The following is a 24,851-nucleotide window of genomic DNA, read 5'->3' as shown; positions in this document are numbered from 1 at the left end:
TCACTACTCCAGCATATGTAGGATTTACTCCCTATATTCCTGCCAGTTCTAGTTCCCTATTTCCCCGGTTACTCCTCCGAATAGCTCGGGCACCGTGACAGTGAGTTGTTGATCTTAACCAGAGGAGTATCATGAGTTGTTGATTGCTCAGTAAGAGTGTAGTTGACTCAGTTATTTTCATTGATATGTGATGCATATGTTGGTGATGCATGTCATGGCATTATGACGCCGGTTACTTTCACTTTAAGTTGAACCTGATAATAACTCAACTTGAATATGTTGTTGAATGGGTCGTGGTGCCGCTGAATCAAGTCTTTCCCAGTGCAACCACATTTGCCAGTATGGGACGGCCTTAATTCGTTTCATTGTCGTGCCTCTAGTCGGTGCCTCCATCTAGGGAAGGTTATGGGCATGCTGTATCCTGGCCCGGTAAGCAGGCATAACCTTGTGAGCCCGTTGTTAAGTTTTTGGTACCGGGTCCTAGAGTGGATCATGGCCACGACGGTGGTCGTTGTGTCTTGAGGTAGACACGGGGCCACCCAGGACTAGACCGATGGGGATTGAGTCGGAGTGGCCGGGAGAGTGTAATGGCAATGGAGTGGTTTCGTCGGAATGCCGTTGGTCCACCCGAATGGGAGTGCGAGGCCATGGGTTCCGTGGTGTGGATCCAGTGTGCTACCTCTGTACAGTGTATTAATCTATCAATAGCCGAGTCCATGGTTAAGGACCGCTCGAAAGTAGGGTACACCATGGGTCAACACTTAATGAATTTGCAAACTAAGTATGAAGTTTGCATTGTGGTGGTGGCGGAGAGGCCATCGTGTTGAGTTGGACCAGATGTGGTCGTGGTTGTGATCGTCGTAAGGATCACGGGCCATTTATTGGTCGTGGTTGTGATCACCATAAGGACCACGGGCCATTTATTCGTCGTGGTTGTGATCATCGTAAGGATCACGGGCCATTATTGGTCGTGGTTGTGATCGCCGTAAGGATCACGGGCCATTTATTAGTCGTGGTTGTGATCGCCGTAAGGATCACGAGTTTGTCTCTGAGTTCGACACGTTTTTGATCTGGAAACGATCACGTCTGGTAAGCCAGTCCGAGGGACGATTATCTGAAGATGCATGGTCACAGCATGTTGGATATAATGTTGCATTGGTATTAATTGGTTAATTATCATGATATTGTATGTTGTTATGTTTATGCTTGTTGTGAGCTTGCAAGTACATTCAATGTACTGACCTGGTGTGTCATGCCAGATTTCAGGAAAGTCTTGTTGGAAAGGAGAGCTGTCCGAGTCTAGATCGTGTCCACATCGGTGTCCCTGTGCTATGGAGTTCCGCTACGACGTTGTTCCGCTGCCGCGTAGTTGTCTTGATCGAGGCCCCTTTATATTCACTAAATAATGTACATATTTTTCGGCGCACCGTGTGTGCCGCTTGGCCTCGCTAACAGTTGTAATATAAACTCTGATCCGCTAGCATCAATAAAGCGGTTGTTTTTTTGTACCAAGTTGTTGTGTGTTGCCAAAAGACAAGGTCTCTGGGCTAGCAATGCATGGTAAACCGGTTGCTCTGAGCCAGGGTGCCACAACAAGATAACCTTTCTCCACACAATTAAGCTTGGAGTCATAGGTATAGTATGTGTTGTCTACTACCTTTCGAGTATTTCTTGAAGATAAGAAATAAGCTGACAATTATAAATAAATAAGTTTAGTACGGATGAACACCAAATATTTTTAAATTAACAACATAAATTACTGAACTTAACAAATTAGTTTGATAAACTCACATCTAGGTAAAACTGGAGGCATATCCACATCCACCCAGATGTCGATATTATCATCATCATCATAATCTTCGGGATGAATATCAAATCTTATTCACATTCCCTCCTCAAATTCATATGCCTTGCAGAGAGCTTCCCAATTAGAGCAACCGAAATGGGAGCGATCGACCGTTGTAGAACTTAGCCAGAAACTCATAACCATGTTTAGTTCCTAAGTGAGCCCTCCTCGTCTCCACATTCTCAAAGTCATCTAAACCAAAACCAAGCTTCTCCAATACATATGGTCTAGCATGGCACGGGATGTACTAATCGAATTGAAAAAAATCCATAAATTACACGTTGAACAAAAGAAGCACAAGTGATGATATTAATTATGATGAAATGCTTGTCGTTGCGTACCGTACAAACATCGAAGGTCTCTTCCAGCTTCACGGTGAAAAACCTATCATTTTGCAGGTGAGGAAACCAGTCGCACACACCCCCTGTGCTCAAAATTCAAAGATTATAACTTGATGGCAAAACCCAAAAAATCCGGCATGACCTTTGCTAAAAAAGGACATATCGAGTGCCTAAAATTTGCTGGAACGGAAATTAATCAACACTCCGGCAAAACATAGGCCACTTATCGATGGTCATTGCATTTCAATGGTTGAAAATATAAAAAAACATTTGAAAATATCTTATATATAATCCTGACACTAAATAAACTAGTTTTATTAACTACTTACTAAATAAACTAGTTTTATTAACTACTTACTAAATAAACTAGTTCTATTAAGCACTTACTATAAATAAACTAGTTCTATTAAGCACTTACTAAATAAAACTAGTTCTATTAAGCACTTGCTAAAAATTCTACTACCCTAGTTCTACCCTAAATTTTCTTACTTCTATTTTATTCAAAACACCTAAAATAGTCAAAAAAATTATTCTATTAAAAACCTACAGTCTACGATGTCTACATTCTAAAATCTACATTTAAATTACCTACGATTTGCAAGAACGGCGACAAGGGAGGGAGGGAGGAGAGAGGAGGGGGAGGGGGCGACCTGAGGAGGAGGGGGAGGGGCCGGTCGGAGGAGGAGGAGGGAAGGGCGGTGGGAGGAGGAGGAGGGAGGGGCGGTGGGAAGAGGGCTGCCGGCGGAGGAGGGAGGAGGGGGCGGCCACAGGCAGAGGAAGGAGGGTGCGGTGGGAGGAGGAGGGAGGAGGACGTGGTGGGAGGACGAGGGATGGAAGGAGGTAGTACCTCGGTGGCGGACGGACGATGGTGGCGGCGGCGACGGACGACAACGGTTATCGGCATGGGCGAGAGTGACTGAGAGGGAGAGTGAGTGAGAGAGAGGGTCGGCCTCGTGGGGATAAGGTAGGGTTAGTAGCAGCATGGGCACGAAAAAGCGCTATAGCTAAGAAGAATAGCAGTAGCGCTTGGCAGGGATACGCACTACTACTAAGTTGGACTAGCAGTAGCGCTTTACTATTAAAAGCGCTACTGCTAAGTGTAAGCATGCAAAAATACATTGTTTGTCAATGCAAAAATACATTGGCCATCAATGATCTTTTTATGTACAATCTGAATTGTCAATATGAGTTCTCTTCGGTAGGAACCGGAGAAGACTCATATTGCGGCCACAAATTCTACACATAGAGTTCAATGAAGACCAAGTGGTTGTGATAGTTTGAGAAGTAACATATTTAAGGTGGTAAACACCCTGTTCGCGGAGCGTAGTGGGACTAAACTTGTGGGCTGAACTTAGCAGTAGCGACCTTTATAGAAGTGTGCAGCTGCTAACATCTATAGCGGTAGCGCGGTACGAAATAGGGCGCTACTGCTATAACTAGCTAGACGGAGAGGTCATGGCAATTAGAGCAGTAGCACGGTTTAGAGAGGACGCGCTACTGCTATTTTTCTTTCAGCAGCGCATTTTTCTGGCACACGCTGCTGCTAAATAGCAGTAGGGTGGCATTTTGAAGAGCGCTGCTGGTAAGATTCTGTGTATAATGTTTTCCCTAGTAGTGAAGATTCATCATACTTCCCTAACTCCAAAAATTATGAAAGTCTACCACACTGTAGAAGATTTATCAGAGCTCAATATGCAAAAAGTTTCAACATTTTATCATTTTCTGACTTTTCTAGGGAATTTTTGCAACAACGGTAAACTTTCTGTTTTGAAACAGCAACATGTATACTTGCAAAATAAGCATGGTAAAGGCTATACTTAACATTTTTATTGAAAATATAGACGCAAAACATTATTCTAAATAACAGCAAGAAAATACTAACAAAAGAAAATGACGCTCCAAGCTAAACACATATCATGTGGTGAATAAAAATATAGCTCCAAGTAAAGTTACCGATGAACGAAGACGAAAGAGGGGATGCCATCCGGGGCATCCCCAAGCTTAGGCTCTTGGTTGTCCTTGAATATTACCTTGGGGTGCCTTGGGCATCTCCAAGCTTAGGCTCTTGCCACTCCTTATTCTATAGTCCATTTAATCTTTACCCAAAACTTGAAAACTTCACAATACAAAACTCAACAGAAAACTCGTAAGCTCCGTTAGTATAAGAAAATAAACCACCACTTAGGTATTGTTGTGAATTCATTCTAAATTTATATTGGTGTAATATCTACTGTATTCCAACTTCTTTATGGTTCATACCCTCCGATACTACTCATAGATTCATCAAAATAAGCAAACAACACATAGAAAACAGACTCTGTCAAAAACAGAATAGTCTGTAGTAATCTGTAACTCTCGAATACTTATATAACTCACAAAATTCTACCAAATTAGGAAAACCTGAGAAATTTGTGTACCAACCCAGAGCAAAAAGAGTCAGATCAACAACACGTTTCTGTGAATTATCAAAACTAATTTACTGGGTGCAAAAGTTTCTGATTTTCAGCAGGATCAACACAATTATCACCGTAAGCTATCCTAAAGGTTTTAGTTGGCACTTTATTGAAACAAAAGCTATAAAACATGATTAGTACAGTAGAATAATCATGTGAACACACAAAAACAGTAAAGATAAATATTGGGTTGTCTCCTAACAAGCGCTTTTCTTTAATGCCTTTTAGCTAGGCATGATGATTTCAATGATGCTCGCATAAAAGATAAGAATTGAAACATAAAGAGAGCATCATGAAGAATATTACTAACACATCTAAGTCTAACCCACTTCCTATGCATAGAGATTTTGTAAGCAAACAACTTATGGGAACAATAATCAACTAGCATAAGAAGGTAAAACAAGCTTAACTTTAAAACTTTAAGCATATAGAGAGGAAACTTGATATTATTGCAATTCCTACAAGCACATATTCCTCCCTCATAATAATTTTCAGTAGCATCATGAATGAATTCAACAATATAACTATCACATAAAGCATTCTTTTCATGATCTACAAGCATAGAAATTTTATTACTCTCCACATAAGCAAAATTCTTCTCATGAATAGTAGTGGGAGCAAACTCAACAAAATAACTATCATGTGAGGCATAATCCAATTGAATATTAAAATCAAGATGACAAGTTTCATGGTTATCATTGTTCTTTATAGCATACATGTCATCACAATAATCATCATAGATAGGAACTTTATTCTCATAATCAATTGAAACCTCTTCTGAAATAGTGGATTCATCATTAAATAAAGTCATGACCTCTCCAAATCCACTTTCATCAATATAATCATCATAAATAGGAGGCATGCTTTCATCATAATAAATATTCTCATCAAAACTTGGGGGACTAAAAAAATATCATCTTCGTGAAACATAGCATCCCCAAGCTTGTGGCTTTGCATTTCATTAGCATCATGGATATTCAAGGAATTCATACTAACAACATTGCAATCATGCTCATCATTAAAGATTTAGTGCAAAATATTCTAATGCATTCTTCCTCTAGCAATTGAGCACAATTATCGGAATCCTTATTTTGATGAAAGACATTAAAAAGATGAAGCATATGAGGCACCCTCAATTTCATTTTTTAGTAATTTTCTTTTATAGAATAAACTAGTGATAAAACAAGAAACTAAAAGATTCGATTGCAAGATCTAAAGATATACCTTCAAGAACTCACCTCCCTGGCAACGGCGCCAGAAAAGAGCTTGATGTCTACTACACAACCTTCTTCTTGTAGACGTTGTTCGGCCTTCAAGTGCAGAGGTTTGTAGGACAGTAGCAAATTTCTCACAAGTGGATGACCTAAGGTTTATCAATCCGTGGGAGGCGTAGGATGAAGATGGTCTCTCTCAAACAACCCTGCAACCAAATAACAAAGAGTCTCTTGTGTCCCCAACACACCCAATACAATGGTAACTTGTATAGGTGCACCAGTTCGGCAAAGAGATGGTGATACAAGTGCAATATGGATGGTAGATATAGGTTTTTTATAATCTGAAAATATAAAAACAGCAAGGTAACAAGTGGTAAAAGTGAGCGAAAAACGGTATTGCAATGCTTCGAAACAAGGCCTAGGGTTCATACTTTCACTAGTGCAAGTTCTCTCAACAATAATAACATAATTGGATCATATAACTATCCCTCAACATGCAACAAAGAGTCACTCCAAAGTCACTAATAGCAGAGAACAAACGAAGAGATTATTGTAGGGTACGAAACCACCTCAAAGTTATTCTTTCTGGTCGATCTATTCAAGAGTCCGTAGTAAAATAACACGAAGCTATTCTTTCCGTTTGATCTATCCTAGAGTTCGTACTAGAATAACACCTTAAGACACAAATCAACCAAAACCCTAATGTCACCTAGATACTCCAATGTCACCTCAAGTATCCGTGGGTATGATTATACGATATGCATCACACAATCACAAATTCATCTATTCAACCAACACAAATAACTTCAAAGGGTGCCCCAAAGTTTCTACCGGAGAGTCAAGACGAAAACGTGTGCCAACCCCTATGCATAAGTTCACAAGGTCACTGAACCCGCAAGTTGATCACCAAAACATACACCAAGTAGATCACGTGAATATCTCATTGTCACCATAGATAAGCACATGCAAGACATGCATCAAGTGTTCTCAAATCCTTAAAGACTCAATCTGATAAGATAACTTCAAAGGGAAAACTCAATCCATTACAAGAGAGTAGAGGGGGAGAAACATCATAAGATCCAACTATAATAGCAAAGCTCGCGATACATCAAGATCGTGCCATATTAAGAACATGAGAGAGAGAGAGAGAGATCAAACCCATAGCTACTGGTACATACCCTCAGCCCCGAGGGTGAACTACTCCCTCCTTGTCAATGAGAGTGCCGGGATGATGAAGATGGCCACCAGTGATGGATCCCCCTCCGGCAGGGTGCCAGAACAGGGTCCCGGTTGGTTTTTGGTGGCTACAGATATAAGAGGTGTTGGCGTCGGGGACAAGTCAGGGGGGTCTCCGAGGCGGCCACGAGATAGGAGGCACGCCCAGGGGGGTACGGTGCGCCCCCACCCTCGTGGGGTGCCTCGGGACTCTTCTGGCCCATCTCCGGTACTCCGTGGGCTTCTTCTGGTCCAAAAATAATCTTCGTGAAGTTTCAGGTCAATTGGACTCCGTTTGGTTTTTCTTTTCTGCGATACTCAAAAATAAGGAAAAAACAGAAACTGACACTGGGCTGTAGGTAGTCCCAAAAATCATATAAATGCATATAAATCATATAAAACATCCTCCACGTCGATGTACACGGCGCGGGAGAGCTGATTGGCGCGGAAGATCTCCTCGATGGCGGCCCAAAGGACGTCGACAGAGTCGTCTAGCTGCATGACAACATCGAGCAGTTTGGGCAAGATCGTGGCATAGATCCAGTGCACGATGCAGTGGTCGACCATGACCATTCAGGGTCGCAGCGATGTGAAACAGCCGAGGTGAGGAGGTGGTCGCGGACACCGAACATGCCCACGATGGTGAAGAAGAAGCGATGCCACTACGCGTAGTGCCGGCGTGCAGGTCCAGGGTGATGGGGACGTGGTGACAGATGTCGATCATCTGAAGCACGGACGAGGGGAACACGCCAGGAGCGGACGATGGCGCTAGGGTTGCCGAGGGCACAGGAGGTGCGCTCACCAAGGCGGAATGGAGGACGTTGGCCGGTTTTGGTGCATCATCATCAGAGGAGCGGGGGGAGGCTAGAGGATCGGTGTCCATACCATATAGAAGTGTGCTCTATCCAATGCAGCCAAAAAACCGATCTGATAAAAGAGACTAGGCAATACATTTATACGTAAACACTATATATCATATGTATTTTTTAGTTCATATATTATTTACTTGAATGTTCATGTTGGATACAATCAAATCTATATTGCAACCGATTCCGCATTGGTGTATTGCCTAGTGAATTACTCACATTAATGTCAAAAATGCTCTTATATTATAAAATGGAGGAAGTAAAGTTTCAAGTCTTGCAAAAGAAAAGGGATTATAAATGTATGGGTATGTTTAGTTTTCGTAGTCGAAAAGACTATGACAGATTGTTCATACCCCGACTCGTATTCAGAGTTCCGTGGCGTATCGGCACACCTTCCTTTTCCTCTCCGTGCCCCCCAATCCCACCACCCAGTGCGGCGCCGGCCCTGAAGTATCTCCCTGCCCTAGCCACAGCTGCCGCTGCGCCGTCGTAGCTTAGCTCCACTGCCGACGAAGCCTCCGCCCCCAAGCAGCACGCCCCCCGCCTCTCCCGCGCGTCGCCGCCGCCATCGCCGCTCCCCGTCCCGCCTCGCCGCGTCCCTGCTGCCCCAACCCCGTCGCCGATTTCGAGCATTGGTTCCTGAGGTATGACCATCCCGTCCTCCAGCGGTTAGTTGTTAAAACCCCACCGAACTCCAGAAATTTCCCCATCTGGATCCGCCCCTGGCGACAGCGGAGCTGTCGGCTGGTCTCGTCCTTGGGCTTGATTGGATCCGTGTGTTTCAGGAGCGATGGGAAAGAAGGTGAAGGCCAAGGTGAAGAAGGCGCAGCAGCGGGAGCCGCTGGCCGATGCTGGATCCGGCGACGAGGCCTCGCAGGACGTCGAGGAAGCGGCTGTGTCGGCCGGCGATTGGGAGCAGTGCGGCCACTACAGCCGTGACAGTCGTGACTTGGACAAGGTCCTCCGGGAGATCGTATCTGCCAAGCATCTCGCGTCCTGTGAGCACTGCCGGGAGGAGCCCCCCCGGAAGAAAGGCGGCGGGGGTGGCAAGGAGAAAGGCGGCAAGCAGCAGAAGAAGAAAGGCGCTGCTGCCAAGACGCAGGCCAAGGCGGAGAAGAATGATGATTTGTGGGTCTGCTTGGACTGCGGCCGGCACTTCTGCGGCGGTGCCGTGTCAGAAACCAAGCCATACGGCCATGCCAGAAGGCATGCCAAGCAGGACCGACACTGGTGGGCTGCACGCTATGATAAACCAACTGTCGCGTATTGCTTGTCATGCGAAAATGAGGTGTCCATCGAGTTGCCTGTAGTAGAGACAGTTGTAGCAGCGCCAGCCGTTGAGAAGGTGGTTCTTGGTGCGGTGGATAGCAATGCATTGGTTTTGGCTAATAGCCATGGTAATGTGATTAAAGGCCTGCCAAATCTTGGAAATACATGTTTCTTCAATGCAGTGCTACAGAGCCTCCTAGCGCTTGATAAGTTCCGCAGCAAGATGTTAGGACCAGATGTTCCAATAGGAGCCATTGCTATGTCACTGAAGAAGTTGTTTGTGGAAACAAGTGCTTCAAATGATGCAGGAGGTGCACTGAGCCCAAAGAGCCTCTTCTCAAGTATTTGCTCAAAATACCCTCAGTTCAAAGGCTACCAGATGCAGGACAGTCATGAATTGCTCCGCTGTTTTCTTGATGGTTTAGGCACGGAGGAAACTGAAGCGCGGAAGGCAGCGGAGGATGCTTCCAGAGCGGCTGGGGTTCCTACAATTGTTGACTCCATCTTTGGGGGTCAGCTGTCTAGTACTGTGTCCAGCACAGAATGCACACACGGATCTGTTAAGCACGACCAATTCCTTGATCTCTCGCTACCAGTTCCATCAAGGAAACCTCCAGCCAAGAGTGTTTCATCACCACCAGCAAATAGGACCAAGCAGTCTATACGAGATAGGAACAAAAATCGCAGATATGGAAAGATTCCTACCCGAGTGTCTCCTGCAATAGCGGAGAGCAGCAAAGAACAAGTACAAACAGTTGCTGAAGGCAATGATTCCCAGATTCCAGGTTCAGAATTGGGACAGGTTGTCAGTGAGAAAGAACATGAGCCCTCTGAGTGCAGTGAGTCATGTGCTTCTGTTCCCAACCAAGAACTGAAGGCCGCTTCTAATGTGGAGGATGACATTTCCTGGTTAGATTATCTTGCTGATGCAGATGAAACGAAGTCTGAGATTCTTGATTCTGCATGTTCGACTGGAGCAGGACAGATCTGGAACGGCAACGATGCCATGCATGGTTCATTTCACAGTGGAGATGATGCCTTGCCCAAAGAGCAGGCCTTGATTTCTGATCCCTCAGGTGAGAACATTGTTGATGATGCAACTTGTTTACAGACTGTGATCTTGCTTCCTTACAAAGAATTTGACACCACTGCTGAAGAAATATATGAAACTGCAGAAAGCTCACAGAATCCAATAGTTTTTGGTCCTCATCCAGCTGATTATCTAGCAGCAGAAAATCACGCACAGTCGTTATATGGCGGAGATGGGGAACAAGATGACTGTTTTGGTATCGGTGATATGTTTGGTGAGCCTGAAATAACTTCTGATGCTAAGAAAGAAACTGGCACGACTGGAGATATTGATGTGATGGCTTGGAGTAGCAATAGCGCTGATGATGAAGTGGATGATAGTAATGCTCCCGTATCAGTCGAGGGCTGCTTGTCATTGTATACTGAGCCAGAGCTGCTATCGGAATCTTGGCATTGTGAGCATTGTTCTATTGCTGTTGCACAGCCAAACACCAATGAATTAAAAGAGGGTGAGGAGACGGCAGCTAGTGCCAATGATAGAAAGGACAGTGCGGAGATGATTGCAAGTGGTGATGAAAAACAAGTCGATGATAAGGTCCCGAGCTGCAGCAAAAAAGAGGACATTGATCAGATTATGGCAACTGATGGTTGCTCTGTCAATGTAAATCCTGACATGTGCTGTAACGAAGGGTTGTGTGCAAATCCTTCTTTGGTTGATGCTGAAAACACCTCTGATGGTAATTCTCCAGACATTGACACTACTGAGCAGCCAGACAGTAAAACATACCACCAGGAGTGTAGGGATTTGAACAGCTCAGCAGTGGAATTTACATCTTCCTGTAAGCAACTGCATGACTTTGCGCAGCATAACGATGGTCATAATGTGGATGTAGCCGCTGAAGAAACGAGTGCGCCAGTGAGTTGTGGCGATAATGACTCGGCCTCTTGCAGTACTACTAGCGACAAAAAGGTTGAATCTGGTGGTGCCAATGCTGAAGAAGTTGTGACTAATAGCCTTCCACCTGAGACGCAAAGCATCTTACCGAGCGCCAAAGATAATGAAGATGGCTTCACAAGGAATATCGGAAGGAGGAAGAGAATGAAGATGGTTGTCAAGGCACACAAAGGACAAGATAACCAAAATAAACAGAAAGAGGATGAAACAAAGGTTTTCAGAGCTGCAATGAGAAGAATTCTTATCAGCAAGGCACCACCTGTATTGACGATTACTTTGAACAGATTCAGCCACGACTCTCATGGTCGGTTCAGAAAACTGAAAGGGCATGTCCGCTTTAAGGAGACACTCGATATACGACCGTACATGGACCCAAGGTACTGATTTTTCTAACTCAGTTGAATTTGCCAAAATAAAATCAACCCAACAGTTTTCTGTTGCCTGCAGCTGTAGTTCCTAGTAGCCACAAGGGGGCACCACTGTCTGTCCATGGCTTGCTAAAGTAGCAATTGCATGTAGAATTTTGCCACAATGATATGACTAGATAAAATTTGACACTATTCCTTTCCCCACTTGTTTACTTTGGTGGATCTTTCTTTAATAATGATAGAACAGAATGCCCTTATTTTAATCATAGATATGTTTCTTGTTAGCATAGAGAACTAAAAAGATAAATAATTAGATATTATATGATGACGATTCATTGGCTGTAGAACCCTAGTACATTCTCCGCAGATATTTTTTCTACACATTGTTTTCAATCTTATTCTCTGATTCAGGTCTGCCATGTCCATATCCTGAAAGAAAACAGAATGCATGAAATCTTTTCATAATCAACGTGAATCTGGAGGTTACATATATGATTTAGATTTGAAGGCATATACAGTAAGCTGTATTGACTGCTCACCAGTTTGTGTCTACACTAAGGGACTCAAACTGGGTTTTAGTATTGTCATTTTTCAGCATATTTACAAAAGTATTGTTCTAGTTGATCTAATTTGTTATTCTGTTTACACACTTGTACAAGTGTAGGTGCCTAGATGTGTAGCTCTCAAGTTTAGTATGCTAGTATGTGTTATCCTCAAGTTTAGAACCCAAGGGACATGCTCGCATAAGTTTAGGGACCTATTGTGCACCGTTCGTTTCTGTGATTTATGGGCAGAGAGAGTCATTTAGGGACTTTAAAATTGGATTGTATGCTTTAGAAATTAACTGCTTTCCTTAATATGCAGATCAAAGGATAATGACATCACCACTTATCGGCTGGTAGCTGTCGTCGAGCACATGGGAAGCATGACAGGGGGGCATTATGTCGCATATGTAAGATCTGGCAAGATAGGGGGTCGGCAGCAGCAGAGCCGCTCCTCCAAATCTTGGTTTTACGCGAGCGATTCACATGTCAGAGAAACCTCTCTGGAGGAGGTTCTCAACTGCGAGGCTTATATCCTTTTCTACGAGAGGGTGGCTGAGTAAGACAATATGTGTCTGGTGACCTACTCATGGATCAGTGAGTAGTTAGGGACAAGATCCATGTCGAGCAAGAGGTGACAAACAACATTTTTTGGGATGCTGCTATGACTGTCTCAGTTGGAGAGTTCTTTTTTGCAAGTGGGCTTGGACAGCCAATCGGTTCATGCTGCTTACAGTGGGTCATTCTTTGGGTTTTCCTTTTCTGGAGAGCACAGGTGGAGGGGTGGAAATTGTCTGAAATCGGCAAACGGTTCGTTCAGATCTCGACAAGGTCATCTTTGAGCGTCCTCGGTTGTATTGGTTTAGAGTCGGTCAGTCAGTCATAGACAGCCTGGTACATGTTTTTGATATATGTGGAGTGCGCCCCTAAATTTTGCGTGATGGGGGCGTATATATACTATATATTGTAACATGTAGCTCCATCTTGAGGTAGAAATGACATGTTATTTATTACCATGTAGTATTACATTGTACCATGCCATGAAAATCAAACCTGGAAGTTTCAAGAAATTCTGGATTTATTTTGTGATTCTTCACAAGACGTGTCTACAATCCCTAAAAACTCCAAATTTGAATTCGAAATATTCTTGGAAGAAACCAAAATGGTAAATCCAAATTTGGATTTGGAGGTTTTTGGGATTATGGGCACACGCCTTGTGGACATTCACAAAAAAAAGAAAAAATCCCCATTTTTTTAACATTTAAATTAGAGTTTTTGAAACATGGTATTATGCAATGGCTGGTATCATGTGACATCTTCCCTGTTGCCTGGGATCATGGGGCTCGCCAGCTTCAGCTTTACACAGCGCACAGCGGCATGTTCCTGGGTGACGTTTTGCCCGGCGAGAAGCTGAGGACGGCGCCGGAATTGTGCTGCCTGTGCAGAGCAATCTAGAGATGAACAGGAACGGCGCGCCGGTGCTGCCGTCCCGAACGACCCATCAACATCTACGAGCAGCATCTGCATATATACTAATTTTGCATCCGAGTTCATCAACACTACATTCTCTTACCCCTGGCCAGTACGATCGATCCATTTACCAGAGCTTACCGTTTGCCGCTTGTTCATCCCTTTAGCAGGGACCTCTCCTTGCTCTGAACCAGCGCACAAGTTATCTACCATCGCCGCAAAGGAACTCCTTTTCCCTTTCCGCTGCTACACATCTGCAATACATTGACAACTGAAATCGATTTCGCAATTGTGAACAAAAGAACACACTTCTCCAAATGCCATGAGTAGCAAGTAATCAAGTAGGGGAACCGCAAGGCTTCGACGCATGCCGTTCAGCTGAGAAGAATACTCAACATACAGAAACTGTTCTTTCAACCATACAGACAGAGATTCAAGTCGCATGGCATGGGAGTACCTGCTCCACTCACATAGCATTCGAATTTAGTCGATCCAGAAAAAAGGCAATTAACTAGAACTGCTGTCAGTGTCAGGTACTAGAGGAACCATCCAAGAGTTCCCTGGTATCTTTCTTCTGGAAGTACGTATTTTTCTTTAAGCTCCAGTGAATGCCTTCATATCCCAGCATGCATATTTCTGTCAATGCAGTTTGTGCTCCAGCACAACAAACCTCTGATTGATTCTAGAAGGATAAATGCCACGCAAACACAAATTGCCCACTACTATCCACTGGTCGTACGGAAGAAAGGAAAAATCACTGTGATATACTATCTGAATCGAGAATCGTGCATAAGAAAGATACATTCCACTCAGCAAGCATGCTTCAACATACAGATACGAAGTCCTAATTCCATTATACATTCAACATTCTGATATAATTTTTTATATTTTTGCAGGTCCAATATTTAGTTTTGCACTTAAGGGCACGTGATAGTTCGGGAAAAGAGTGATGCACAATAGAATGCCGGCCCAAGCTAAAACATGAAACAAGTCATTTTTCGGCACCACTAAGAATTTACTGTATACGGAGGAGAATAAATTCACAAGCATACCATATGTCTTTTTGACGGTGAGCATACCATATACTCCCTCCGTTTCAAAAAAGATGACTCAACTTTCTACTAACTTTAGTAAAAAGTTGAGTCATCTATTTTGAAACGGAGGGAGTATGTCCATACAACAAATGTAATTCCCTGCAGCATTCTCTGTTGTAGTCTTATAACCTGGTACACGTAAGCAAACGACAACGAGTAAATAGCATAAAACTACCATAATTTGGGTTAGGATTTTGAAAAACTTCCACTTTTTTAAACTTCGCTAACACCTACCACAAGATTGGGTTGCTGTTTTGAAAGCCTATCATATTGATGACTGTGTTAATTAATTTTAATCACGATTATGACATATAAGGTCTACTCGTCAGGTCCGGCGTGGCATAAAAGTCAACAGTATTAGCTTAGACTGTTATGACAGGTAGGTCCCATGTGTCAGTCTTTTTCATAGAACAACCCCTGCAAATATTTATAAAAAACAATCGGGTCCCTGCAAATATTTTTGAATTTGCAAACATTTGTTCAAATCCATGAACATTTTTTGAATATGCGACACTTTTTCAAAATCATGAAATTTTCTTGTTGTCCGAACCTTTTTGTCCAAAATCATGAACATTTATTATTTGCCGAACATTCTTTTCAAAAGCATGAACATTTTTTGAACATGCGAACATCTTTTTCCACATTATGAACTTTTTTGAATCCCTGAATATTTAAATGATTTCCTGAACATTTTTTAAAATCTTGAACATTTTTCAATTCATGAATATTTTATGATTTTATTAATTTCTTTTTTTGAAATTATCAATTTATTTTAAAGAATAAAATACAGAAAATTAAAAACAAAAAGCTAAAGAAACGAAACGATAAAAACAGGGGCTTCCCGCCCCGCACATGGCCGGCCCAAAACTCTCGGTAACTGGCCCGTGATTAAAAAAAAAGCGACCTATTTGAGTCCAGGCGTCCAGATTTGGTTGGGCCCAAAAAAAGCGGCGGATGCATCGGCGGACACTTTGGTTCGAGTAAAAAAAAAACGGCCCGCCGCCACCGCTGCCAGGACGCGGCCCGTGATTCACAAAAAAAGAAGAAAAAGTGGCCTGTTTGAGACAAGGCGTCCGCTTTTGGTTAGATGCAAAAAGCAGCGGAGGCGAACAATGGCGGCCGAACAGTTCGTTTCGAGTCAGAAAAACCGTCCGCCGGTGCCGCCGCCGCTGCCAGGACGCGGCCCGTGATTCACACACACAAAAAAAAGGAAAAGTGGCAAGGTGTCCGCTTTTGGTTGGGTGCAGAAAGCAGCGGAGGCGAACAAATGGCGGCGAAACGGTTCGGTTCGAGTCAGAGAAACCATCCGCCAGCGCCGCTGCCAGGGAAGCGGCCCATGATTTGCCAAATAAAAGAACCCTGTCATGTTTGAGACAAGGCGCCAGTTTTGGTTGGGCCCAAAAAGTGGCGGAGGTGGACATCGGCGGCGGAACACTTCGGTTCGAGTCAGAAAATCGGCCCGCTGACGCCAACCCTAGTTCCCTAACCCGCCGCCGCCGACCAATTCCGGTGATCCCCGGGTTCCCCGCCCCCAGCTCTCGTTCCATCATCTTCACCGGCTGGATTCAATACTCGTCGTGTCCCCATCGGAATCGTCCTCGCCATCTTGCTCGTGGTTACCCAAGCCCTCGATCTCGTCCCCGGGTTTAACTGGATGTTGCTGTTTTAACCGAATATGCATTGGAGATTGGGGAAACAAATGTACTTCCCACTGTCCAACTGTCCAATGGGTCCCATGATAAGGAGGCAACCATTATGATGACTCTTAAGTTTGCTCGGCAACCTCCATATTTATATAGAGAACATACATTAGGGCCATCGCCTATATGGCGAATCTGCTAGAATTACTCTTACACTCTCTTTAGATTTTGAATCAATATCCAGCCACCATGATCTACAAGTAGCCACATAGTAGAAGCTACAAATGCACTCAAGTTTCATAAATGTTGCCACTTTACAAGGGTTCAACTTTAAGAATTTATGGCAATATACTCTCTCGGTTTCCATTTTCTCTCTATATAAGATTTGCTTGAAGTCAAACTACATTAAGTTTGACCAGATTTATGTTTTAAAAAAATGACATCTACTCCCTCTGTTTCCGTTAGAGTATGCAATGGCCTAAGAGCATCTCTAGCAGACCCCGCATAAGTGGTCAAACCCGTAAATTTTTTGCGTTTTACAGCTCTGGGCGAAAAAAGTGTCCAGAACAGAAATCGTAAAAATGGTCCAACCCGTAAAATTTTTAAGGGCCACAACAAATGCACAACCGAAACCCTTATCTTTGGAGGTTGGAAGGCCGAATCTAGGGGCCCCCGTACACCAGTCAAACCTCGTCGGAGCAAACACGCCGCCGCGGAGTTTGCCGGAATCCGCCCTAAACTCGTCGGAATTCATCACCGCACACCGGAAAAGGACGCTAGACGCCGTAATCGATCGCCACCGGTTCGAATTGGACGAGCTCGACATCGCCGTGGCCTCCCATGACCTCAGCTTGGCCGCCGGAATTTTACCGGCGCGACAGGCAAAGGGGCACGACTCGGCTGGCAATAGAGCAAGGGGCGGACGACGGAGGCGACGGGGCGTGGCCGGCAAGCTATGCGCGGACGACGGAGGCGAAGGGCGTGGCCTACGAGGCTGGACGCGGCCGACGCGGTGATGGGGCATGGCCGGCAGGGGCGGGGCACGCCCGACGGGCGACGGGGCATGGCCGACGGGGTTGGGCGCGGCCGGCGTGGCAGGCACGGCCGGCTGGAGGAAGGGGCGGCAACGGCCGGACTGGAGGAAGGAGCTCTTTATTGCAGTTTACGGTTTGTTTTACAGTATCTGTTCGGTCGTAGCTAAAATGAACCCTTAAAATGCACTTTTCCAACCCATCTCCCAGTTTTGCAGTTTGCGATTTTAAGGGGTCTACTAGACACGCTCTAATGGGCCTAGGCTGGCGGTATAGCCCCCTAGTCTTAGGGTTAATTAGAGATAAGGTGTAACACCCTCGATGCGACTATATCTCCCACATGTCGAGGCACGACTTAGAGGCATAATCGCATTGAAGGCATATGTCGCAAGTGAGGTAATCTTCACACAACCCATGTAATACAATAAGGGAAAGAGATGCATAGTTGGCTTACAATCGCCACTTCACACAATTACATGAATAAAGCATTACATCATCCAGATACAATCAAGGTCCGACTACGGAACCAAAATAAAAGAAGAACCCCAAATGCGACAAAGGTCCCCGATCGACCCCAACTGGGCTCCACTACTGATCAACTAGAACGAAACAACACAAAGGGCAAGATCTTCATCGAGCTCCTCCTTGAGCTTGGTTGCGTCACCTGCTCGGTAACATGGGCACCTGCAAACTGGTTTTGGAAGTATCTGTGAGCCACAGGGACTCAGCAATCTCGCACCCGCAAGATCAAGACTATTTAAGCTTATAGGAAGGATGGAGTAATGAGATGGAGCTGCAGCAAGCGACTAGCATATATGGTGGCTAACATACGCAAATGAGAGCGAGAAAAGAAGGCAAAGCACGGTCGATAAAAGTATGATCAAGAAGTGATCCTATAGCAACCTACGTCAAGCATAACTCCAACACCGTGTTCACTTCCCGGACTCCGCCGGAAAGAGACCATCACGGTTACACACACGGTTGATGTATTTTAATTAAGGTCGACTTCGGGTTTTCTACAACCGGACGTTAACAAATTCCCATCTGCCCATAACCGCGGGCACGGCTTTCGAAAGTTCAAATCCCTGCAGGGGTGTCCCAACTTAGCCCATGACAAGCTCTCACGGTCAACGAAGGAATAGACCTCCACCCGAGACATTCCGATCAGACTCGGTATCCCGGTACAACAAGACATTTCGACAGGGTAAAACTAAACCAGCAACACCGCCCGAATGTGCCGACAAATCCCGATAGGAGCTGCACATATCTCTTTCTCAGGGCACACTCAGATGAGCGCTCCATACAACTAAAACCAAACCTCGAGTTTCCCCGAGGGGGCGCTGCACAGGACTCTAGTTCGGACCAACACTCAGAGGAGCACTGGCCCGGGGGGGGGGGGTTTAAAAAAATGATGACCCTTGAGTCTGCGAAACCCAAGGGAAAAGAGGCTAGGTGGCGAATGGTGAAACCAATGTTGGGCATTGCTGGAAGAGCTTTACTTAAGGCGAACTATCAAGGGGTTCCCATAATAGCCCAACCGCGTAAGGAACACAAAATCCGGGAACATAACACCGATATGACGGAAACTAGGGCGGCAAGAGTGGAACAAAACACCAGGCATAAGGCCGAGCCTTCCACCCTTTACCAAGTATATAGATGCATTAATTAAGTAAGATATATTGTGATATCCCAACAAGTAAACATGTTCCAACAAGGAACAACATCTCCATGTTCCAACAAGGAACAAACTTCAATCTTCACCTGCAACTAACAACGCTATAAGAGGGACTGAGCAAAGAGGTAACATAGCCAATCAACGGTTTGCTAGGACATGGTGGGTTAGAGGTTTGACATGGCAATTTGGGAGGCTGACAAGCAAATGGTAGGCATCGTAGCATTGGCATGGCAAAAGAGCGAGCAAACTAGCATAGCAAAGATAGTAGTGATTTCGAGGGTATGATCATCTTGCCTGAAATCCCGCAAGGAAGAAGAACGAGTCCAAGAAGAAGACAATCGGTCGTAGATGAACGAATCCTCACAACTCCGGAACGAAACCGAAGCTAACGAGAGAAGCAACCCGGAAAGAAACAAACAACATAGTAAACAAACATCACATAAACATGGCATGATGCGCAAACAAGTATGATGCATGTCCGGTTTAATGAGGCATGGCATGGCAAAGTGCACAATCAATCCTACAAATTAAATAGAGCTCAATATGCAACTGCATATTGACGAAACACCACGATAAGTTATTTAGTTTGATCCCGTTTATGTACCCAACAATATTAAATGTTGTTAAGCATGGCAAGAGGGTGAAGCAAATGAAAACTACCTATCTAGTCAAGGTTAAATGAGGCCGGAAGCAACAAACAACAATTCCGGAGAATCCCCATATCATTTAGCAACTTAAGGCAAGCAACAATTTTAAACATTTTAAATGTTGTTATCATGATGCGGATGACCTATGCAAGTTTTAAGCAATTTTATGAAAATGTTGACATGAGCATGTTATGAAGCATTTGGTCACCATGGCGGAACAAAAAGGGTGCCACGACGGCGAAACAAAAATGATGCCACGGCAACATTCCGGTCCCGGTAACTCATGGAGATACCGGTGCAAAAGGAGGCGTGCGGATGTGCGGAACATGCTAGAGATGGTGGGGTGATCCCGGTTACCGGGTTCCCACGGTTCATCGGCATGGCGAACGAGGAGGAACTTGCATGAAGCAAACGGGCACGGTGCAAACATAGGGTGCATCTCATACAACACATGCATTCGGTCCACGGACGGCGTCTCGGGGTTATACCTTCGAAGCGTGCGTTTTCGGAGCGGTTCGAGTCGTCGAGGGAAGTAGTTGTTCACGGCGATGGTAGAGGTACTCGCGATCTTGGCAACGGTAGTCGTACATGTCCGGAGAGGAACTTGTCGCATCCACGGTATTCGGGCGTAGTGGAAGTAGTTGTTCAATTGTTGTCGTGGGAAGTAGTCGTACACGGCGTCGGTAGTGGTACACGGGTCTTCGGGCGACGGTAGAAGGTACATGTTTTCGTAGATGAACTTGGCGATCCGAAGGGGTACTTGACGAAATCCACCTCGGATGTAGTCGTACCCGTGTAGTCGGACTTGACAAAAAAAAGGCACACCAGATGCAGTCACGGACTTGGTGAAAATCTGAAGATGGCCTTGGCGGATGCAAGCAGCAGCACAGGGCTGGCAGAGGCAACGCGGGACAAGGGCGAGGCGACGCCGCGGGGTTGCGGGAGGCGAAGCCACAGGGCGGCGCGGCTGCTGGGGCTCCGACGAACTCCGGCCAAATGGAGGGAACGAGCGGCGCGGGGCTCCTGCTGGGCACAGAGGACGACGGTCGCAGGCGCAGGTGCTCGAGGAGCTCCTCTCCTCGAGCGCTCGGGCGACGGGGACTGATGGCGCCGGTGGAGATGCAGGCAGGCAGGCAGCGCAGCTGCACAGGGCTCCGGCGACGCGGAGGCTGGGCACGGGACTCGGCGAGGGACTTGCAGAGGAGGTCGAGGCAGGGACCGAGGCGCGGCAGGGGAGGACCCTGGCGAGGCACAGCCAGATCCGGCGGCGGCGGCTCCGGTGGTTGGCTGGTGGCGCGGAGGCGACGAGGAGGAGGCCGCAGGTGAGGGAGGAGGCGGCTCTGGTCGGTGGGTCGAGGGACTTGGCCGGCGGCGCGGCTCGTAGCAGATCGGGCGCGGGGATGGAACTCCAGTGGCGCTGGCTGTGCGCGCGTGTGTGTGTGTGGCGGCGAAGTAGGAGTACGAGGGAGCGAGGGGGAGCGAGGGCAGCGAGGGGGAACGAGGACCGAGCGATGAGCGTGAGGAAGGAGATCGATCGGGAGAGATCGAGAGGAGGGAGGAGCGGTCGAGCGCTGCGGGTGTGCGGCGGGCACGGGAACGAGAGGATGGACCGATTAGAGCTAGGGTTAGGAGGGGCTAGGTGGGCCTTGGGCCGGTTGGGTCGACCCAGGTGGAAAGGAAATGGCCAGAGGCCTGGCTGGGCTTATCTCTCTCTTCTCTCTCTTATATTTTCTTTAACAGAAAAGCAAAAAGAGAGAGGAAAAGAAAAGGAGGGTTAGGGAAAGAAAATGCGCAAGGGGATAATTTTCCCGGACTCGCAAAAATGAGTTTGATCCAAGAAAAATAGGAATGGCCAAGATTGCAAGAACGTAAATTCAAACTCATTTGAATTTAATTCAAATGGGTTTGAACGGAAGTGAGGGTTTGGGAAGGTCCAAAAATGTTCGGATTTTTGGTGGAGCTCCGGAAAATGATGAAATAAATATTGGCAAGGTTGGAGACCAAACTTGAAGCAGAAAAGGAACGAAATTATTTTGTAAGTGTGTTTTGGTGATTCCAAAATAGTGGATATAGCTCCCTAATATTGGAGGATATGTTATAAAGAGAAGTCACCATGTGAGTCCCTCGATTTAAATGGATCGAAAAATCCATACAATTTATTTAGTTGAGGTTTTAAAAATTAATGATATGATGGCATGATGACATGATGCAATGCACATGATGCAAGGATGAATGCAACAAATAAAACAAATCACACGACGAAACTCGGAATAGCTGGAAGTCTTCTGGAGCGTCGGTCTTGGGGCGTTACATAAGGGTCGCTTGCTTGGGAGTCAAATAAACCCGTCTATATAAGGAGAGGAGATGTATCAATCTAATGAAGCAAGAAGCAATCATATTTGCTCGGCTTCCTTAGGGAGCCGGGAGACCTAACCCTAGCCGCCGCCCTGCTCTCTTTCTCTCTCTACCTAACCCTAGCAACGACGGCGCCCCAGCGCCAGCGACCACGCCTTCCTCCATGCCATTCCTCCTTCGACCCCTACAACCTGAGACCATGCCCTAGTAGGGATCCGGTTCATACCAATTTGGTATCAACTTTCCCGGGTTCGATCATGTCCAGCCCTCCACCGAGTTCTTCCCACCCGCCACCGCTGCACACCTACCCGCTGCCCCCAGCGTCTTCGTCGGCGCTGCCACCTCGCACAGTAGGCGCGCCGGCAGTGGGTGTGCTGGCATCCTCAGGGGCGATTGCACCCTCTGCCCCGATGCCATCCGCCCTCGCCCTCACCTCGGAGCAGATGACAACCGCAATCCTGGAATTATGACAGGATGTGGCGGGCATTAGAGCCTTCCTCGTCGGGCCCTATGCGTCCTAGCTGCATCCCCAGCAGCCACCTCCTCCGCCGCCACACCAATAGCGGCTACCCCCGTCGCCGCCGCCCTCGCCCGTGACCATGGCGCCGGTAATCTCGTACTAGTATGGGATGCCCTACGACGGGACTGTGACGACCTCGCTCCCATCAGTGCCGCCGCCGTCCCAGGGAGTCCCCATCCAGCAGATCAAGTTCCCGCCGTCACCGTCACCACTTCCGACTTGGATCGCTACCCATCACCTATCGGTGGCAGTGAGGCTACAGGCTGCTGCGCGCGGCCTCCTAGCGCGTCGGCGTGTGCGGGAGATGCATGGTCTGCAGTTGTAGCTCCTCCAAGTTGCGCTTTGCTGTGCAAAGGACCTCGATCTCGTCCGCTGCGTCGGGGACCTTGGGCATGTGGTTTTCCCCACGGGCGGCGGGCATGCTGTTTTCCCTGCGGGCAGCGACCTCAACGTCTGCGACATTGGCGGTTGGGGAGGCGCACCCCTCCTCGTCATTCTCCATTGAAAGCCCTCCACTCTTCCCTGTGCGGTGCACACCAACAGTCGTCCGGCAGGGAGAAGGCATGGTGTCACCGAAAGGAGCGCACCGCGTAGCACCACTGCATTTCGCCGCCGGCTGCCGCGAGGTTGCCTCTGCCGGTCGCTCTTGCGACCACTTCCAGGTGACCATACACATGCACTCCTTTTGTCCAGATGGTGTCCATGGGATCCAGGTGGCTGTACACGTGCACGTCCAATGTGCGGATGGTGTCCACTTTATGTTCAGGGGTCCAAAATAAAGTGTCCCAGTCCATTTCAGGTTGAGAGTAATAAAACAAGCCGAGATGTAAAATGCTTGTTTTTAGGTGTTAGGTTTGTGTTGCGTCGAGTCATGGTTATCAGTTGGTTAGGTTGCAGCTCGAGAACAAGCTGCATGTCCAGGTGAGGTGTAGTGTTAGAGTACGTAATGGCCTCATGGGCCTGGGCTGACGGTATATCCTGTTAGTCTTATGGTTAATTAGAGATATGGGTCGTTTGCTTAGGAGTCAAGTAAACCTTTTTATATAAGGAGAGGAGATGTATTAATCTAATGAAGCATGAAACAATCATATTTGCTCGGCTTCCTTAGGGAGCTGGGAGACCTAACCCTAGCCGCCACCTACTCTCTCTCTCTCTCTCTCACCCCAGTGCCGGCGACCACACCTTCCTCCACGCCATTCATAACATAAGACGTTTTTAACACTTTATTTTTGCGCAGGAAGACGTTTTTTAAGTCAAAAAACATCTTACGTTATGGGACGGAGGTAGTATTAAAGTTATATAGTATGAAAATTAATTCTGTTCCGCCAAGATCGCAGCAGGCGATCGGAGGAGGCGACCGGGATCCCTTGCGCGCCACCGGTGACGCCGCCGGTTCCCTCTCTCTCCGTTGGCCGCTCCAGCGACGGGAGGGAGGGGGAACCCCGGGTCTGTTCTCTATATGGGTGTGTGGTAGGGTTAGGGTTGAGGGAGACACTGCCGAGGCCGTTGCGGTGGTGTCGCGTCGGAATAAGTTTCTCCGGGCTCCGTTCGCGGTCAGGAGAGGCTTTTGCCTTCGTCTAGGAGCCAGCGGTGTTGGGGATCCCCGGATCTCATCGAGGTCGCAGGCGATGGTGGTTGGAGGTCCATCGACACTGGCCGTTTGGATCCTCAGATGGGCGATGGATGCAGGGAGACGAAGACCTTTCTTCTTCCTTATTGGTATGATTTGCTGCTGTTGTTCTTCTTCTTCCTCTGCGCTGATGCTGGTGGGAGATCCTGCTTTGTTCGGGCGGATGGCCCGGCCACGGTACTGGACCGGTCGGATGACTCGAGTTCTCTTCCTTTCGGAAGGGACACTTTTCGCGGTACTCAAAGCCAAAGATGGCGACGGCTGTTGCAGGTGTGTTGGATTGATGTCCATGCCCTCTCAGCGATGGTGTCAAGAAAGGAGGAAGCAGCGTGGCGGCAATTGTACCGTGGTCGAATATGATGACCTGTTTGCGACTGATTGTAGATCCTTTTGCTGCAGGGGTCTTCTCTCAAGATTCAGGGATGATGACACAGGGCTTCGGAGATCTTTTTGTGTTATGGTTGTCTTAGGGTACTCTAGGTGTTCATGGTCCTTTGTGTTTTTTTTTTTGAAAATTCATGGTCCTTTGTGTTTGCATTTCAGTGTGCTTGTAAGAGTCAACTTTGTACTGATTCGTAATTTGAATGAAGAATTTCTCAAAAAAAATTTAATTTCATGATACATTTAATAATATAGATTACATATTGTTATTGTTGTTATGTTTTCTGTAAAATTGGTCGCTTCACACAAC

At 46.5% G+C, this 24,851-nt stretch overlaps 1 protein-coding gene across 1 annotated transcript; it reads left to right on the top strand.

Moving 5' to 3' along the window:
* The first annotated feature begins 8,293 nt into the window (after positions 1-8,293).
* On the top strand, positions 8,294-13,111 carry LOC123112547 (ubiquitin carboxyl-terminal hydrolase 2). The gene is made up of 3 exons (XM_044533575.1): positions 8,294-8,579; positions 8,721-11,565; positions 12,421-13,111. The coding sequence occupies exons 2-3, from the start codon at positions 8,726-8,728 to the stop codon at positions 12,659-12,661; spliced, it is 3,081 nt and encodes a 1,026-aa protein (XP_044389510.1). The 5' UTR covers positions 8,294-8,579; positions 8,721-8,725; the 3' UTR covers positions 12,662-13,111.
* The last annotated feature ends 11,740 nt before the right edge of the window (positions 13,112-24,851 follow it).

This window comes from Triticum aestivum, chromosome 5B (assembly GCF_018294505.1).
Source record: "Triticum aestivum cultivar Chinese Spring chromosome 5B, IWGSC CS RefSeq v2.1, whole genome shotgun sequence".
NCBI classification, from domain to species: Eukaryota; Viridiplantae; Streptophyta; class Magnoliopsida; order Poales; family Poaceae; genus Triticum; species Triticum aestivum.
Note: the sequence above shows the minus strand (reverse complement) of the source record. Positions and strands in the feature narration are given on the sequence as shown.

Excerpts from the sequence above, each read along its gene's own strand:
- LOC123112547 (XM_044533575.1), top strand. The coding sequence starts at position 8,726 with ATGGGAAAGAAGGTGAAGGCCAAGGTGAAGAAGGCGCAGCAGCGGGAG. Across the intron at positions 11,566-12,420 it reads CGACCGTACATGGACCCAAG|ATCAAAGGATAATGACATCA; the intron begins GTACTGATTTTT and ends CTTAATATGCAG.